Here is an 18,821-nt window from a genome sequence, read left to right on the forward strand (position 1 = left end):
ACCTGCCAATGCAGGTGGAAGTAAGAGACCCAGGTTCAATCCCTGGGTCAGGAAGATCCCCTGGAGGAGGGCATGGCAACCCACTCCAGTAGTCTTGCCTGGAGAATCCCATGGACAGAGGAGCCTGGCGGGCTACAGTCTGTAGGATCGCACAGAGTCAGGCACAACTGAAGCAACATAGCAGGCAGCATGCATACATTTAAAGGGAACATTAAATGAATAACTTTTATACTTCTCTGGCTTGTCCTATCTTGAAAATAAACAGTACTGAATTTTGTTTATCCTTCTGTCTTAAGCTCCTGATACCCAACGCAAGAAAGCTGGCTGCCAGACGTCAGCGTCTTGGGAACTGGCTGAAGGCCCTGAAACACTGAGTTATTGCTCCTGCGTTGTTCTGGCTGTGGCTCCTGCTGCTGGGCACACTTGGGGTTTGACGGTCACATCAAAGCCCGTAGACTGTGTTGTGAGACCCGGTCAGCATGAGCCAGATAATTCACGGGTTTATTGCTGAGACTTGTTCTCCTGATAGTCGTGGTCAGGTGGTACTTGGTGTTTAGGTATGCTCTCTTGGTGTAACACGTATGCCTTAAGCCTGCTTTAATGCCTCAGCAGTTGTGGACTCATGGACATCTTTTCGGGGGTTTTCTGTACCTTGAAAGGGGACTCAGTGTCCCCTCAAGCCTCTTTATTGCAGCAATCAAGGATGTTGTCACCAGAGACAATGCTTGTCCGATGAGCTTGACAGTATCCTCATGAGATGATAGTACCCTTATCCGATGCCACCAGGCTGTATGTGGGTTTTGATGTTACCACACTCCACCATTTGCACTATGCTATGCTTATCTTTCTGCTGTCAGAAATATGTCAAAATAACAAAATAAATTTGACAGTGGCTGCCTGTGAGACAAAAAAAGTGCCTGGCTTAGTTCCTGTTTGGAAGGCGGCTGGTGACTGTGACTGAGAAATGTGTTATGACGATGGTGACATATGGTCTCTGTACCTCTGTGCTTTGCCCTCCTGACTGTGGCCATGTCTCATGGGAAGCCTATTTAAAGCAGCTGTGCTGGGACAGACCGGCTAGGATATGGGAAGACGGCAGACTTTGCTGGCCCAGGAGAAAGTCTATACAAGCAGCTACATAAAGCTCTGTTCATGTTGTTTTGCTGGGGAAAAAAAAAAGTCTTTGGTCCTCTAAACTTAAAGGAAAAGGCTAAAAAAAAAAGCAATGAAAGACCTAGAAAGCAGGCAGAGTTTTAGTTTTATAATATGGTAAATAATATTCAGCTCAACAACTTATAATCAGAACAGGTGGGATTAACTCAAAATACTCAGTTGTTTTAGGAATTTGTGAGAAATATAAAATTTATCATCCCACTTACACAAGTAAAACATTATAAATAATAGCCATTCTTCTTTGCAAAATAGCTTTTCTTCCGCATGAGAAAATTTGACTTTGTTTTCACTGCAATGAAAACACAAAATGACTGCAATGCAAGCTTAAGGCAAGAAATTTTAGAGTTAACTTGCCTCTTTCGGTTCCTTAAAAAAAAAAAAAAGCTTATGAGGCATTCTGTTACATGCATATTTCATTTCATATGCATAAATCTCTTCATTCCCACAGACTAATAGAATGACAACAGAGGTCAAGGATACAGAACACTCAGCTCTCAGAAGACTGAGAATTTAGAGGCATATAAAAATGTCTCTGGATACAAGATTTTTGAAAAATTATACACATATAAACTGTTAACTGTTATAGAAAGCATGCTTAACAGCAGGTGGAAAATTTTAGGTTAAAGAGCCCTTCCTGATAACAAGACTTGTTAAAGTGAGCGGATTACTGAGTAGGTCTTCATAAGCCAAACGGAAGAGTGTTGTTTTATGACATGATGGACCTGGAATGTATAAACATTCAGAATAACACATCATTTTCCCCTAAAAGAAAAAGAAACCCTTAACTTTTATGTCTAATGGAAGACAGGAATTTTTCTCAAATTCAGTTCTCTCAGCTATCTAGTAACTATTTTGCCTCACTTTTGTCAGCCACCTTGACTGAGATCATAGAATATTTTTTGATAGCTTTTACAGAGGGTAATTTCACTGATTAAGATAAGGAGTTTAAAACTTTAACTCTCAACTGCTTGACAGCTGAAAGTTAAAACCAGGGAACTGCCAAAATAATTTCCTTTTATGTTGCATTATTATAAAGTGCAGTTATTATTTTTTATCTTTTCATATACTAAATGGGAGAGATGATAGTGATTTTTATGCTAATTTACTCTTGTCTTTAGCTCAAAGTGATCTCAGGCAGGTTGAAACTTTTGGTTAGTCTGAATGAGTGAGTCCAAAAGTTCTGCCAGAAGCTACTGCCTAGAGGTCAAAGGTATGGGCTTAAGAATCAGAGAGGCCTGGGCTGACTCACAGCTCAAACTGCTAGGTTTGACCTTGGAAATCAACCTCTTCTCCATTCCTAACACACAACGATAATAAGACTATCTCCTCTATAGGACACTTAACCAGGCTTCAATGAGGTAACAGACGTCAAGCACTTGACATGGAGCTTAGCACAGAAAATGAACAGTATTAATAGTATTACGTCTTATATTTGTTTTTAGACTAGTGACTTACAGTGTGTTGTTGATTCTGTCAGTCTTAAAAGAGGACCTGACTCCCTGACCAACCAACCCCATTCCAGTCTATTCTTGTAAAGTTATAAGAGGGGGAGAAGGTGCCACCTGGTACCTGAAAAACCATTTCCCATCTGCCTCTGGCCTCTTGTACAAGACTGTCTATGGAAGCTAAGGGACTTTTCTTCTTTTAAAGATATCTGATTCAAGTTCAAAGACTTATCCTTCATTCCAAAGAACACAAGCTATAGTCACAGTTTATGATGTCGTATGTGCTGTAGTGCTTTGTTGTAGTTGCTAAATTATTCACAACCTCGGTTATTGCTTAGATCTTAAAAGAATTACAAGGGGAGGTCAAACTCCTTTCTTCAGTAAAATGCAGAGCTAGGAATAGTCCCATTGGGCAATAAAACATGAAAAGCTTAAAAAATACATCTATCTTTAGATCATTAAACCATTACAAGGTCAATCCAGATTCTTTGATTTGACTAAGACTCTTGCTGATATTTTTAAAGAAAGCTAAATCCCCCACGTTTTAATCTATGTACATTTCTAGCCACGGATTCTTAAAATTACATTTGAATATATTTATTATTGTATCACCTCAAATGCAAGATGCAATTTTTTAAAAAGTTTCACACTTTGGAAATTGGAATATATAAAATTATGTTGTGGTGGTACTTTTCCTTAAATACTTAAACTGATAGTGTACTTTGTAATTGATGGAGTCTTAGACTTACAGAGATACGAAATTCTAAAATCATCTTGCTTTGTGATTACTTTTACCTTGCGTTAATTATTGGTAAATGGGACAAGTTAAATATATAATAAGAAAGATAATTTAAAAGGCATCTTTAAGACTGAGGATACATTTGTACATGTGGATTATAAGCCAACAGTCTAGTTAATATTTGGACTCTATGTTTAACATTACTTTAAAAGTCCCTTAGATTTCTCCGAATATGATAGGAAATGTCGTATTTGTAATTGCAAAAGATCCCAAGGAGAGAAAGAGCCTCCCTAGCTTGTTTCTAGAAACCCCTTTCCTCATTTTCAGGGCACCTGTTTCTTTCAAGGGTCCCTGCTAGGGATCCAGTATCTTTAGGAATACTGAAAACCCTTAGCAACTATGTAACAAGTTGGCTGGCAAATATTTTAATCAACTCAATTGAAAAATAATAACCAATATCTAACTGAAACAAGAAGAGAAAAAGATGAAAGAAAGAAAGAAGAGGGGATTTACTTTCAATATTTAATTCAAATTTAAAAAAATCCTGATCACTAAACGTTTACAATCTACAAAAAGTTATTTGAATGCTGTCATTACAACAGGCACAGAATCAACTATTAGATCCTAAATCAAAATTATTTCTATGCCTGTTATCCACAAATCATGACTAAGAAACAAACTCCAAATACCACTAAACCCATTTTGCTGTTACCTAATCCCATCAGAGCTAACTGACAGAAAATAACCGCAGAGCTTACAGACAGGAACAAAGGTGATCTGTTTTGGCTCATTTTTTTCACCCACTTACAGAAAGAAAAAATAAACTATATGCTTGATTTTTCAAAATTAAAATTATTTAAGAGGACTCCCACTTTTTCCTTTAACTCTAAGCATAATTGATAAGCATAATAAGAACATTTAAAAAAATCTTCTCCTATGTTTGGCCCAATAGTTTCAGAAACTCTGAGATAATCTATTTTAGGCTTCACTGAAGGAGGGCTCCCTGCATAGTTTCTACAGCATCAAAAGAATCTTGAGGTAGGTACAGAGCAAGTGATGTTTCAAAAATACTCTATAAATATTTGAGTTACAACACGTATGACACAAACTTATTACCCTACGATCAGTATACTATTATTTGATGTTATGCTATTTGCACTTTTCCGAGAACTATGCTAAAAATAAAAGGCAGAAGAAACCAATCACTTCTTGCCTCCAAATGGTGTCATACTCACCTATACTTAATTGATTTTCAAACTCAAATATCTGTTATTTTCAAGGCTGTGAATTATACCAAATGACTTAGAAAAAGAAAAGCCAAGGCTTAATTTGTTAGTGAAACAAGGCCTTTCTTGAAATTCCTGTAAACTTTCATTCTGCAAAGCAACTCATCCACATTAAAATGGTCAAAAAGGACTTCATTTAATTAGTGATATGTAGACTTTTGCATAGAAAACGGTTACAAAGTAATGCATAGAAGACTAGGTACAGTAATTTTTAAAACAAATATTTAAAAGTATAATTTTGCATAATGTTTAACATTCTCATAATGTTTATTGCTTTCTCCACACAGCAGAGAAATGAAGTGCATAATAATACATGCTGTGTCTTTGTCTTTCAAACATAAAATCTCATGTGCTCAATTTCAAAGTATTAAGAGATTATTTTGTTGTTAAACAAAACAAAAACAACAAAACAAAAACACATTATGTAGCACTAGTCTAGGCATGGACAAAAATAATTTATGTACATCCCATTGAATACATTCATCTTGATTTGGGATCAAATGCAATCACAAGCTTGACAAAGGACGTTTAAAAATCGTGGCTTTTCTTTTACCATTGTTCTCTCCCTGCCTCATCACTTCCAGAAATGCAACTTCTCTCCAAAAGGTGACAATAGATTTTACACGTTATTGGGATGAAATCAAGAAGATAAATATGTAAAAATTGTCCAAATGATACAGAATAAATTAAACTTTTACAACTGGAGAGTTTTCAAGTTGGCATGAGTCAGACAGGCTCTGGTGGGCACATAGTAAGCAACTGCTTCTAGGTGCACTCTATAAATGCATGGTTTATATAAAGAAGCACCACGTTTTGAGCCATGAAAGAAAATGCCTGGGGGTTTGCAGGCAGGGCAGAACTGCTTGTTAATCTGAGCACTGATGTAATAATTGCTTACACTAATGCATTGCTAAATGTCACCACTTGGCAAGTCTGTACAAAGAAAGCAAACTAAGATAAAACTAGGACTTTCAACTTGAAAATTATTTTCAGCAATCCTTTTGGCCAATAAAAACCTGCTGGTTTCAACAGAGTGCTCTTCTCTTGTATTGAAGTATCTGCAGCCCTTCTGTCCCTTATCCTTTCTTAACCCAACCTCTACACTCTTCTTTACTTGTGCAATATTGTATGTTCAAAAGAAAACTTTACTAGCTCAGGCACTTATGAAACACAAATATTTTTTCCCATCTAGTTTCAAGAGAATTGAGTCAGGTCACTTTTCTTCCCCAATTCAGACATCCTGATGCACTGGCTGGATGGTATGGTCCATATATTTTCCAGGAAACTTCTAAATGGAAACAAGTGTGAAGTTTTCAAAAGTTGCTGATGTCAAGTTACAAATCGCCTTCAACCAAAACAGAGGAAAAAAAGATAATACCACATTTCCACTTGTGAGGTTTGTGTCTCAAACAGCTTTACTGTTCCTTTGCGGGTCTGCAGACATCTCTATGGCTACTTCCACGGTTGCAGAGGTTTTAAGCTGACTCGGAAATGAAGGACATTCAGTTGCTACCGCGAGGAGTTCCGTGAAACCTTAAAAAGCTCCTACTTCTGTGCCCCAGGGTCGATAAGGTTTACTGTTTGTTCCACTGCCTGTCTGCTGAGGGCTGGACGTGGCTGATACCGACAAGGGCGGGCTGATGGCTGTGGCAGCTGCCACGGCGGCAGCTGCGTTTGGGGGAAGCATGGGGAACGCCCCAGCGAAGGACAGAGGGAAGCTGTGCGCAGCCGCGGTGGCCGCTGCCGCGGCCGCGTGGACGGTGGCGGAGAGGGACAGCAGAGACGTGGAGAGAGGCGGCACGCAGGGGGCGACGCTGCCCGTGGCGGGCATCCGCAGGGCGGAATCCGCGTGGGCGAACGTGGCGGTGAGGAGGGCGGAGCCGTGGGCAGGAGGCACTTCCGACGTGGTGGACAGGCGACAGGGCGTGGACTCCGAGGCGTGGAGGCCGTTGGGTTGGAGCAGGGCTGCCGGGAGGTGGTGGAAGGCCGCCGCCCAGTGGTGCGGATGCAGGGCGTGATGGTGGTGGGCCAGGGAGGAGGTCATGGCCGCCGCCTCCCGCTGCGAGGCGCACGAGCTGAGATGCGAGACCAGGCGCACGCGCAGCGGGTCGGAGGAGTCCAGGCCTTCCACCGAGCTCAGGTACCTCGCCACTTCCGTTAAGCACTCCCGGAATCCAATGCTCATGAAGTCCATGGCAAGGGCGTGTGCGTCAAAGTAGCCTAAAAGGGGGTTCGAGCACAGTGCGGGCCAGGAGAGACAGCGAGGGAGACAGAATCATAACCATTAGAAAAGTAAGCACTGACTACGTTCCACCCTCTCCTTCAGAGATTTAAGTACAACTAGGAGAAGGCAATGGCACCCCACTCCAGCACCCTTGCCTGGAAAATCCCATGGATGGAGGAGCCTGGAAGGCTGCAGTCCATGGGGTCGCTGAGGCTCAGACACGACTGAGCGACTTCACTCTCACTATTCCTTTCATGCACTGGAGAAGGAAATGGCAACCCACTCCAGTGTTCCTGCCTGGAGAATCCCAGGGGCGGGGGAGCCTGGTGGGCTGCCGTCTATGGGGTCCCATAGAATCGGACACGACTGAAGTGACTTAGCAGCAGCAGCAGCGATCCTTTCTGAAGATGTTGCCAGCTATTTATGGCCGTAGATTTTGCAGACGTTAAGAAAGTGTACTTTGCAATTCACATGTGTGACAATTCTGGTAGTGCTATACACTACAGCTGTTCTTGCAACCAAATATCACAGTGGGGGTAAAAATTAAGAACATCTGTGTTTCAAACACTTCCAGAAAAAAAAAAATGGTGTCTCTTTTGTATGGTGGGACAGTGAAATTCTCTAGTAAACTTTTGCACGGGTATTACAGAGGACCAGTCTCTCTGTCTCTGTCACATGAGTTAGAGATTAAAGGGTTTATCGGAAACATCCTCACTCCCTTGGCATTTGTAGCAGAGATGTGAAAAACACACAACCAGATTGAGGACTTTATTAGAAATGTGCTAGAACTGCTTAATAAAGTCACACATGCTTCGTGACTCGTGGTGGTTTTTTTTTTTAATCGACAAAATGAAAACACCATTCTTTGTATGAAAAAAATTTAAAGAAAAATGATTTTTTAAAATGTGGTTACTAATTTGAAGATCGGATTTTTCTATCAGGTAATAATATGAGGCTCCTTGGCTGCTATGAGGTTACTATAACTCCTAGCTTTCCTGAAGTTCAAATATAAATTTATTTCAGTGGTTATCTTAGTTTAAGTTTTTTTCTGGCATTTATTCAAGAAAATGTATGTTAATTATGTCCGTGTGTATGCTTGTACCCCTACACATAAGGTTATTATCATAAAAATGGCTAAAGTCCATCACATTTATGAGAATCTCTTTTTATCCAAAGATAATACATTAGAATAGAAAATAATAACATCTGACTAGTATCAGTTCCAATTTAGGGTACTGATAATAATCAGAGATTTGGGGAAATGTCACCACTTTGAATTAGTGACCTCTAGTATGTACAAACACATCCCTCTCAGATTTTTTTTTTCTCATTTGCAAGTTTTTTTAAAACACAATTTTCAAATTAAAGTGCAGTCTGCTCACTTTGGGGATGTGTGTATATATAAATGACAAATATCACATTCAAACAAGGTTATTTTCATCTAAGGCATTTACTGTATTATCTTTTTGGTTTTTGTAGATCAAAGTATTACCTGTTTCATTTATCATCTATTAACATTTAAACTAACTTATTCTATAGTTTGACTTTGGAAAAATAGTTGTCACAGTATTCAAAGTTCAAGAGCTAGAATTCCAAGAGAAACCTGGAAGTCCCAAAAAATAAATTTGGGGAAAATATATATACATAAGATAGTTAACAGCACAAAGCTGACGTAAGAGAATATCATGAAATGTGGAAGACAAGCAACAAAAATCATTATCATCCCAGGCCTTCAGCACAGTTAGCCATAAAGCCCCTGACATTTAGGAGGTAAAGTTCTTCCTGAAGAAGATGTCTCCAAAGAAAGATTTCACATTAAGTGTCCTTTGGGTTCTCTGTAAGGCTTTGCAGACTTCTGACTTCCGTGAGAGAAGGGAGGTAATCATCAGAGTAGACAGAGTCCAGAAACCCAGAGGGATCTAGAAATTTAGGTTACTCTAAATCGTCTCTAGAAATTACTGCCTTAGCAAAACAGACTAAAGAATAGATCAAAAGAACTGAACCCCAAGAGCTTCCAAGAATTTTCATGACTAGGCACAAGGTAATTGAAATTGGTGATTTGCTGGCTATATATTGTTGCACGTGGCTGAGTTCTCTGTTGCATCTTAAGGCATAAAAATTATATAATTCCTATTCTGCTGCTGAATGCAGAGGGAAACCACGATGAGCAGCTGTTTCCTGTGACTGGATCTTGGGCCAATAATAATAGCAGAGGGGTCCACGCCACTTCCATCACTGCTCTATGGGCTTTAAGTGACTAAACTCACAACAACATGGTGAAGTGAACACTCTCACTGTCCTCATTTTATAGATGAAGAAACAGGGCTTCAGAGAAGGTTAGTAACTTATCCAGGATCACAGAGCTTAAAAAAAAAGGAAAAATAGCAGAGCCAGGATTTGAAACCAGGCAACCTAACCGCAGAGTCTCTGCCCTTCGCCAGTACATTCTGAGGCCCCATAGTTGCTGTGAGTCTAACAACTTGCACCCACACTGCCAGCCCCTCCTCCCCCCAAGGCCCACACATTCTCTGGTGAGGTGACCTCTCTAATGACCGGGCAGTCAGGCGACTTGTATGGAACTTGCTCGCAAATGTCTGTTCACAGACTATTTTGGGACGGATTTTAGGACTGTTCAGGTAGCCCAGAATAGCAACCAAGATGGAACTTCGTTTTTATACTAAGGCATAAGAACAATATTACTCTTTAGAAGTATAGCTCATGCCAACTATTTGAAACGCTGATAATAATTCTTAGCTTTACAGCTAACAGTGCCGAGAGGTAAAGCAATCAAACAGCTTTCCCCTGCAGCATCTCTAACTCAATCAGCCTCCTAATATCTTGAGGTAGCATGTGTAGAGACAGACTCAGGGGGCTGTGGGGACCCTTGAGAATTCAGTGCTGCTAGTACAGGCCTCCACATGTAGGTCAACACCTCTGTCTCAGTTTAAAGGTGGGGGCAGTGGCTAAGCTGGGCTGGATCACTGGCATCTACAATTTCATCCAGTTCTCTATTATGTAAGAATGTTTGCATGCTTTGCGGAGGGTTACATTTTAATGAGAAGAAATCACAATTCCATACCCATTCAGTATGTTTATTCATGCAGGACGGTTCCTTGATCAGGGACAACAGAGGGTAAAAAGTCACACTGCGCGTGAGGGCATCTCTTTACCACAGTCACCCTCCACCTGACATAGGTAGAAAGACGCTCAGAGCTGATGTTCCACAGGTCCTCGGCTGGAGTTAAATACTGAAATACTTGGGCACCAATTGGTAAACAGCTCTTTCTCTCCAGTGCCCTGCTTCTGCCCTGATCTAGGGAAAATGCTGGTGCTCTGCACTAAAAGTTAATGCTGAACAGAGAGAAGCCTCTAGGGTGTAGCTGCAGGGCTTCGTCTTTGTGGTACCCTCTCCTCGGCCGGTTATCAAATATATGGACTAGCACCCTTGGGTAAGACGAATACCAAAGGCCTTCTTGAGGGTGAAAAAGATACAATGGGCAAAATCAAGTCTGAGTGATATGTGAGAAGTAAGATAATGAAATCTGAATCAATCAGCGTTCAGGATCTCAAGTCCATTTATACCATGAAGTGAGGGTCTGTCCCTGAGACCCCTGGACTATTCTTCCCTAAATCACTATCTGGTACAGAATACATCTCTCCATGGCATTGGGCCAGGGCACCTGCTCCTGTTTGCTCTCTGCAGGAATGACTGTTCCATCAGTGATTTCCAGGACAGAGATTCACTACCTGCACTTGAAATGCTCTGTGTGGTCTAAATCCAAGACCAATCAGAGTCTGAAAACAACAATGAAAATTCACTTCTTTTGGAATAGCTGCATGATACTGAGTCCTAGCCTTGATTTAATGGGTGGAGGGGAGGATGGTGGGGGAGGGAAAGAAGAAGATAAAAAGATTGCCTCTAACCTCCTGTTTATGTTTGGATGTTTGTGTGTTTGTTTTGTCTTTGGTACAAATTCCAGCATGCACTTCTGAAAGTCCCAAACAAATCTCTGACCAGGCTGCTGTGAATGAAGCCTTACTCCCACAGTACTATGAAAGCAAACACAAGCCCAGGGTCAAGTGCTTCTTTTGTTCCAGAAGTTCTTTCCCACGAGTTCAATCCTGCCATTAGCATTGATTTCCACGGCTTTAATCTGGGACCTCCTATCTCAGCTTGTTAAAGAACTGTTCAACTATGACTTCCTTACAATCTTAAGGAGAAAAAAATGAAAAGAGAAAGGCAGAAAGGAGAGGAGGAATGAAGTCACCGACTTACCTTTACCCCCAGTTGCCTGAAGCATCTTTAAGTGATCTACTGTCATTTGAAGTATTTCAGCTTTTTCTAACTTTGCAGATCCCTGAATAAACAAATAATGAAGTCTCATAAATCCTATGGAAACAAATTTGGAACAATTTATCCTGAATGTTCATTTTCCCTCTCACTAAGAAATTCTCAGTTTAATTTTTTCACAGAAAAAAAATCTGAACTCCTTCCAGATTTCACATGAAGACACTAATTATGTCACACCTAGTGACAGATATTTGCCATTTTAACTCTTAAAGAATAAAAGGCATGATAAGTAATTTTATCACAAAAACAATTGCACTAAGATCACTCCACCCAAACTATTACAACTGCAAAATTCTCAAACTTTGCATCAATTTCTGCCCTAGTTAATAATATACTTTATTAGGTGAGATAGAATAGTCTTCCCTGGTGGCTTAGACGGTAAAGAATTCACCTGCAATGTGGGAGACCCGGGTTCGATTCCTGGGTGGGGAAGATTCCCTGGAGGAGGGCATGGCTACCCACTCCAGTATTTTTCCCTAGAGAATTCCATGGACAGAGGAGCCTGGCGAGCTACAGTTGATGGGGTCACAGAGTTGGACACGACTGAGCAACTAACACTATAGGGCAACTGACACTTAAAGTCTGGATCAGTTGAATCCAACTCTGGAGCAAAAGGAGATAGGATCTCAGCAAATTATTGTTAAAAGCATATTTTTCAAAAATAGAATTCTAAGATGCCTTTAAGGTAATCCATACTACACTACTGTAGGTAGTACCAAAAGTGCAAAAAGGGAGACTTTCAGAGTTTTTTTTCCCCAATAACTACCAGCAGGTGTCACTGTAAATTCCAAGATCATAAACAAGGAAGCATAAGCTACCTCTTCATCTAGTAAGCATCAAAAAGGCTTAAGGATATCTGAATGCTTTAAAACGGCTCTTAATAAAACTGTCTTGGAAATATATTTTATGCCCATTCCCCCATTTTAAGGCACCTCTGGAAACCAACTGGAATACAAATGTGCCACTTCAAGCTGTCTCAGAGGGCTGTGGGTGGCTTCTAATTTCTTGGAAGAGCAAAATAATTAAATCAGTATGTTTTCTTGAAAAGGAAACTGCAGTTTATTTCAGGTTCCTATGCTTTACTTGTTTTGTGAAAATTGTCAGCACCCAGTACATGGTGAGAGTGCCAGAGTTATTTAAACTGCTCAAAAGCACACTCTTCTAATCATATTGTGACACAGCCAGCTCACCAGGGTTGGTCGCCAAGCTCAGCAAATGGGAAAGCCTGTGTTTATGGTAACTAACTGCCAAACTACTGAGGTCTGCTTTTAAGGTCTGTTTTAAGTCGACAGTTAAGGGGGGAAAAAAAAATCTAACAACCCTCCCTCCTCCCCCCAAAATCACTGAACTGTTCCTTATAACTGTAGACATTTCAGTACTGAAAGTAAAAAATGTCACTGATTACTGGTATTTTCATTTTCAGCGTGTTGTGGGAACTGCTACTAATCAAAACTACAACTTGCCCATTATATTTAGCTTATCAGTTTTAGCATACAGAGTGGGTGCCTTATTTCTTTTAAAAATGTATAATCAATAACATACGACACCTTGTACTTCTGTTCATGTTCAATTTTTCCATGAAGAGGAACAGGAGTTTCAGTGAAAGTGACTAATAACAAAACTGCAGTTTCTGGATGATTTCCAAGGACTTTGTGGGGCTTGCTTTATAATGTTTGTGGTTCATGAAACAACAAAGTGGAATAAACAAACAATGGATGTCTTATATCCTATTTGAAGTTAATTGAAAGTATAACATCTTCAACAAGGGTATGATGCCATGCTGTTTGAAAGATGCTGTTAGAACTCTGACCGTCAACCATGGAGGCCGAGGGAAAACCACAACTTTTCCAAAATGACAGAGGAAGATTTAAACATTTGGCTTCCTACTTTATCAAGTGTGCAAAATATTTTTTCCTTTTTCTTTTTTTTTGGTAAACAAACACTTGAATTCTGAAAAGGGGAATTTATGGCTAGTTTGATTTTTACCAAACTTTCACAAATATGCCTCAAAATAAACATGATTCTATTAACCCAGGGATTAAAAATGAAACCAAGTGGTTTGGTAAATAAATTTTGTTAGTACTATTATTTAGGAAATAGAATGAGAGATGTTACTTCCTTGGCTTTGGCTATTTTTTTTTTAAATAAAAAAGCTTACTTAAAAGAATAGTTAAAAATAGTTTGAGACAAAAAATGAAATTTCACGTAGATATCTTTTCTGTTTTTGTTTTTTTTTTAAGAAGACTACTACATACAACTCGGTTTTAAACCACTACTGGTATTCATAGAAAGAACGGAGAAAGCATGGACACGTTACCCTGAAGGGGAAAATAAGCTAGAGAATGGAAATGTTTTTCAACTTCATGATGGATTATGTTTTTAATAGTTTTGCCACAACAAAGCATTTTATTGAAATAGCTGCTGTGTGCCAGATCAGGGCACATACACCATTATTTTAATGAGCTTTAACAAGAACCCACATTCCCAGATGAGAGAATTAGATTTTTTGAGCTCTTTGGTGGGATGGTCAGGGGTGGGGGCAGCTTACTTGTTTTTCAAAAGCAGTTGGCACCAGTCGTCTCAACTCAGATAAACTGTTATTTATCCGATCTCGACGCCTTTTCTCTATTATCTATCCCCCAAAAAAGCAAAACAACAAGAAAAATTTATGAATACACAGATGATAAAATGATTCATAACGGAAAAATACAACTGCTACACGCTAGGCAGGATTACAGGAAACAAAAAGAAAAAAAATAAAGAATCACATACCCCTCTCCTTTTCTTTCTCGCCATAATCTGAGATGTTGTTGTTGGCGAATTCGACCTAATCACAGAGCTAGCACTTTGCCTACGAGATAAGAAGAGTTTCTCAGGTGCTGGTCGAACATAACAATTGTTTCTTCTGGGTGCTTGAAGGCACCCACGAAATAATTCAGAGAGAGAGCATGGCTCAGATCAGTGTTATTTTATTCTTCTTATTCTTAACAAACTTTGCTTTCAGCTCTTTCATATCTTTTCAGGAAAGAATCATGCCATTTTTTTTCTTTTAATGAGTAATCCAGATGCCAAATCTACTGGCAGAAAACATCTCTAAACTTTTATTGGTCTCCCAATGAAATACTTATGGGCAGTCAGGGTGAGAAGTTAGATATTAGTACTTCCTAGTTCCACTCATAAATGTTTCTTAAAAGTCAGCTAATCTCTAATAGCATCCCTCCTCCTCCCTGAGGTCAGACCCACTAAACAAAGCAATGCTATTGTAAAATAAAGGCCATGTTTAGCCGTATTATCAAACAGATATACAGTCACCGTATGTCAAACTGCTGTTCCTAGATGCAGTCTTTTAAGATAAACAGAAATTATCTTACTATTTCAAAACTCCAATTAGTCATACAGAAAAAAAAAGACAAATTCAATGTTTTCTGTGTCAATTTTCCAAAAGAATGACCCCAAATTAAATATGCCACCAAGAGAAAAATTAAAATTAGATCAACTATTAGGTAAATACTTTACTTTGAAAATAAAACTCTAGGTGAGTATCTCTCAGCCTTCAATCTAAGCTTAAAACTCTTGAGTTGTAACCCATCTTCAGTTTGCTAATAAAAAAATATTTTGTATCAAAAGTTCAATCAAATCACTGCACTGTCACATAACTTTTTATGAAACATTCTAGTTGGTCTCTGTTTCTCTTTATAGTTCATGGATACTCTGCTTTTTCATGTTCTCAAATTCTCCAGGTTCCTGTTATTTGTTCTTTCATTTTAGAAATGTTGTGCACACCAGGTTCTTATTACCTCACCTTCTCACTTCTGGATCTTATTTCTGAATTAACTGTTCCCCTCATTCCCACCCCTTCTCAACTGGTTTCACCTTTCACACATCTTTTGGTTTTCAAATCTCATTTTTTTTAAGATGACACACTTTAATGAGATACTTTGGAAACAATATTTCAAGTAAATATCTTTGCTTCTGCTGATTCCAGGCTAAGGTCTGTACATATTAGAATAATACTGAAAGAAAACCAGTTTTCCAAAGGTAGAAAGAATTTTACTCTTGAGTGACAGCTGCAGATAAATAATTAAGGAGCTTCTGGGGATGCCAATTAGAAGCAATTATCATTTGACCCGCCTTGGCATTAAAACGCCTCCATAACCTCCCTCTGTCACTGCAGAGTGGAGGTCTGGCTTCTGTGATCACGACCCCCGATCTTTTCCAGACTTAGGAACAAGCAGTAAGAGAGAGGATGCCCGAAAGACTTGTCACTCACACCTCCGTCAACCAAGTTACACTCGACCAACCTGGAAATCTCAAACTACTTAGCCTTGCCATCGCAAACTGCTTTAATTTCTTCAAAAAGCAATTCATCTTTTAGCATCTTTAAAAATTAAGTCTCCCCCGCCCCTTCGCCTGGCCCATTTTGAAAGTGCTCCCCAACACAATTTCGGTGGCGGGTGCGTCCCGGGGTCGCCCGGACGTGCCAGTCCCCGTGCCCAACGCTGACAGCCGGGGGACCCTCCTTCGCCAGCCCCTGCACACTTCCAGCCGCGTCCCCCGTCTTCTCGCCCCACCCCTCGAGTGCAAACCCACATGCCTCGCCCCACCCCAACACGCGCTCCGCGAGCGCCCACCACTCAAAAGTATTCCAGGCAAAACTTTCCCCTGCTCGGTTAGAAGGCGGCGGCGAAGAACCCTGGGATGTCCAACGAACCGCTGGTACACAAAGCTCCCCGATGCCTCGGGCTCCGGACAGCTCCCGCCGAGCCCGCGCTCACCCCGAGTAATTGTTCTCGCTCCCCACGTCGATGGTCTCGTCCATGTCGCTCTCAGAGGTCGTTTCCTCGCAAGGGCGCTTCATCGCGGAGAGGACCGCGCGGGGCGCAGCCGGGCCGGAGCCACGGACGCCGAGCGGGACGCAGCGCCCTCCCTGCCTTCCTCCTCCCGCCCGCCCGCCCTGGGCCCCGGCAGGCGCGGCTCCGGCGGCGGCGCGGTCAGCTCCTCGCGGCTCTTTCCCACGCCGCAGCCCAGCCCGGCCGCAAGAGCCGGCGCCGGCCACGCCTCCCTCCCCGCGCGGGCGGGGCCCCCTCGCCCGCCACCCGCGCGCAGGCCCCCGCCCGCACCGCCGGGCACCGCCTCCCCGGGGGCCAGCGTGACCTGGGATTGGCTGAGGCGGAGGGGCGGGGCCGCACTGGCCAATGCGGGCCGCGGAGCTCGGGCTTGAGGCGTGGGAACTCGGCCGCGCCTCGGCGGCCCCGGAGCTGAGCGCGGGTGGGGAGGCGCCGAGGCGAGCGGGAGCGCGAAGTTGCTAACCCTAGATAGGGAGGCGCGCGGACGTGGGCACGGGCGCCGGCGCGGGCGCGGCGGGGGCGGGCCGGAGAGGGGCGGGCTCTGGACCTCGGGTTTTGGCGCTCCTCAGCACCCCGCTGTCTGCCCGTGAAGTTTCAGCCCTGTGTTTAAAGAATAACCCCAAGCGCGTGGCTGAGTGTGAGCGAACGTGTGTGACGTCGGGAGGCGCCGTGGCTTAACCGAACCACCCCACTCGACTGTCCCTTGTCTGGACCAAAACTGCTGACTGATTGACCCTGGCGGTCACATTTGCCCTCTGGGGTTTTTGGAAACCCTAAATCAAAGTTGCTTTTCTCCCTGGCAACTCGCACGGCTGCTTCGGCGGCCTCTGGGCCGAGAACAGATAAGGACGCGAGTTTCCCCGACCAGGTACTTAAACCGCTGGCGGTCTGAGAGGCCACCAAATGATTTTCGATTTGCTCTGAATCAGTTCTTTCCATTTGGCCACCCGGGCTGTAGACTGTAGATAATAGATCCCGCTGAGTAGACCTTGGGTCGGAGTTGTGTCTACTCTGGTGACAGGAAGGACAAATCAATGGTGCGGGTATTTTAGGACACAAGTTTATTAGTTTTTTCAAGTTCGAGTTTTTCGGGCTTGGATGATCCAGATAATTGCAATTCTCCACAGTCTCTGGTTTGGGTAGTCACAGCGGTAGAGCTAATTAGAATCCCTACGTGAGAGAAAAGAACAAAAATCGGGCTTGGAAACTTGTTTTCTAAAAGACGAAATTCGTGTCCAGTTTTTTGTACATTGGACTGCGTCGGTGTATATCATTCTAAATGTGCCCTCAAAACACGTTTTCAAGCTGCTCTTTCTCTCCATGATCTGAAGTAGTATCTTTGGAACCGGCGGCTACGAGGATGTGTCTGCGAGGGCAGCTGGCGGCGGTTTGCCTGCCCAGGGGCCGCGATACCGGGAGGTGGGCGCCGGGTCGGTCCGGGTCAAGCCGAGACTGCAGTCATCGCGTCCGGGCAGCTCTGTGCTAAGTGTGGAAAAGCCTCTGAGAAAGGGGCGTCAATCAATCGCCAGAAGCCTGCGCCACGGAAGGATTCTTATTTTTCTGGGGATCTGCTTAGGGTGTCCCTCTCACACTGCATTCTCTCTCCTCACACAAGACCGGCGCGGGGCGGGGAGGAGAAGAGGAAGGGACGCGACTTGAGAAGGCCGAGCCCGGGCGGGAGCTGGGCAGGCGGGGAGCAAGAAGGACCTGCAGTCCGCCGGTTAAGCCCTCGTTAAACCACAAAACCCCTTCCCCACAAGCCCTCGTCTCTTTTGTGCGGTCCCCACCGCGGCGCCTGCAATAACCGTGTGAACAGAAACCCGAAACGTTTCATCCTGACTTCTGAAACTTAACACCCGGCAAAGCACAGTCTTGGGGAGGTGGGGGGGGGGGGGGGGGGCGGAGGTGGTGGGGGCAGGCCGGGCGGGGCCTGATGGGGCTGGACCGGGTCAGCTCGGGGCCGCGGGGGACTGTGACCCCCCAGCTCGGGTGTGGGCTTCTGTTCTGTGCGGGTCTCCCGGCCTTTGCTTCGCTGCCGCTCGGCTGCCCGAGCCCGCTGCGGGGAGCCGAGCGGACTCGCGTCCCTCCGGCTCCGACCTCCCCCGACGCCACTCGACCCCCGGTCCTCCAAGCCCTTCTAGGATGAGCGGGTGTGCGCGGGTGGCCAATCGCTCTTCCCCGGCGGGTGCGCCCGAGTCCAGTCTGCACAGGCCACTGGGGGACACATCGCCTCCGACCTGCGATCTCAGCCTTCACAACATTCAGCGAAGGCTGCGCATTTTTCTGAAAGTGAATGCCTACAGGTGCCATTAACCTTGGCCACGCGATCAAATTAGCGGGCGCTTCCAAACGCCCGGGGTGCAAATTCGTCATTGAAAAAAAAAAGTTCTTTCTCACTATACGGCTGCATTTAATTATAATAATTGCGAAAAATTGCAAAGAGGGAAATGACTGGCTTGCAATAAAGTTGCAACTGGTTAAAGTTTTTTCGTATTTGTCTTTGAAGACTTAACCACTGTACCCACGTTATAAAGAAAACTATGGCAAAGACTTTCGAAACGCACACGCGGATTTAATGTCACTTAGAAATACTTTTAAAACCAAAGAGGGTCGTGTTTTAAAAGCATTTGGAATAGTGTCTGGTATATGGTACGCGCTGTATACGTCTGTTAAATAAACATGAATGCTTAAGGCAAAAGACCTCGGCAAATTAATAATATGCTCACTTATCTGCAACATACTTAATCGTAACTAGG

At 43.0% G+C, this 18,821-nt stretch overlaps 1 protein-coding gene across 1 annotated transcript; it reads right to left on the minus strand.

Annotated features, from left to right (window-relative positions):
- Positions 1 to 3,865: 3,865 nt before the first annotated feature.
- On the minus strand, positions 3,866 to 16,280 carry HEY2 (hes related family bHLH transcription factor with YRPW motif 2). The gene is made up of 5 exons (XM_069599039.1): positions 15,994 to 16,280; positions 13,991 to 14,069; positions 13,767 to 13,850; positions 11,144 to 11,225; positions 3,866 to 6,863 (listed from the first exon to the last, which is right to left on the minus strand). The coding sequence occupies exons 1-5, from the start codon at positions 16,074 to 16,076 to the stop codon at positions 6,178 to 6,180; spliced, it is 1,014 nt and encodes a 337-aa protein (XP_069455140.1). The 5' UTR covers positions 16,077 to 16,280; the 3' UTR covers positions 3,866 to 6,177.
- Between the last annotated feature and the right edge of the window lie 2,541 nt (positions 16,281 to 18,821).

The sequence above is a fragment of the Ovis canadensis genome, chromosome 8 (assembly GCF_042477335.2).
Source record: "Ovis canadensis isolate MfBH-ARS-UI-01 breed Bighorn chromosome 8, ARS-UI_OviCan_v2, whole genome shotgun sequence".
NCBI lineage: Eukaryota > Metazoa > Chordata > Mammalia > Artiodactyla > Bovidae > Ovis > Ovis canadensis.

Bases quoted from the DNA above. Each gene is read 5' to 3' on its own strand.
- HEY2 (XM_069599039.1), bottom strand. From the start codon at position 16,076: ATGAAGCGCCCTTGCGAGGAAACGACCTCTGAGAGCGACATGGACGAG. The intron at 14,070-15,993 runs GTGAGCGCGGGC...CTTATCTCGTAG, and splicing joins AGCGAGAACAATTACTCGGG to GCAAAGTGCTAGCTCTGTGA. The intron at 11,226-13,766 runs GTAAGCTGCCCC...TTGTTTATTCAG, and splicing joins CAACTGCTTTTGAAAAACAA to GGATCTGCAAAGTTAGAAAA.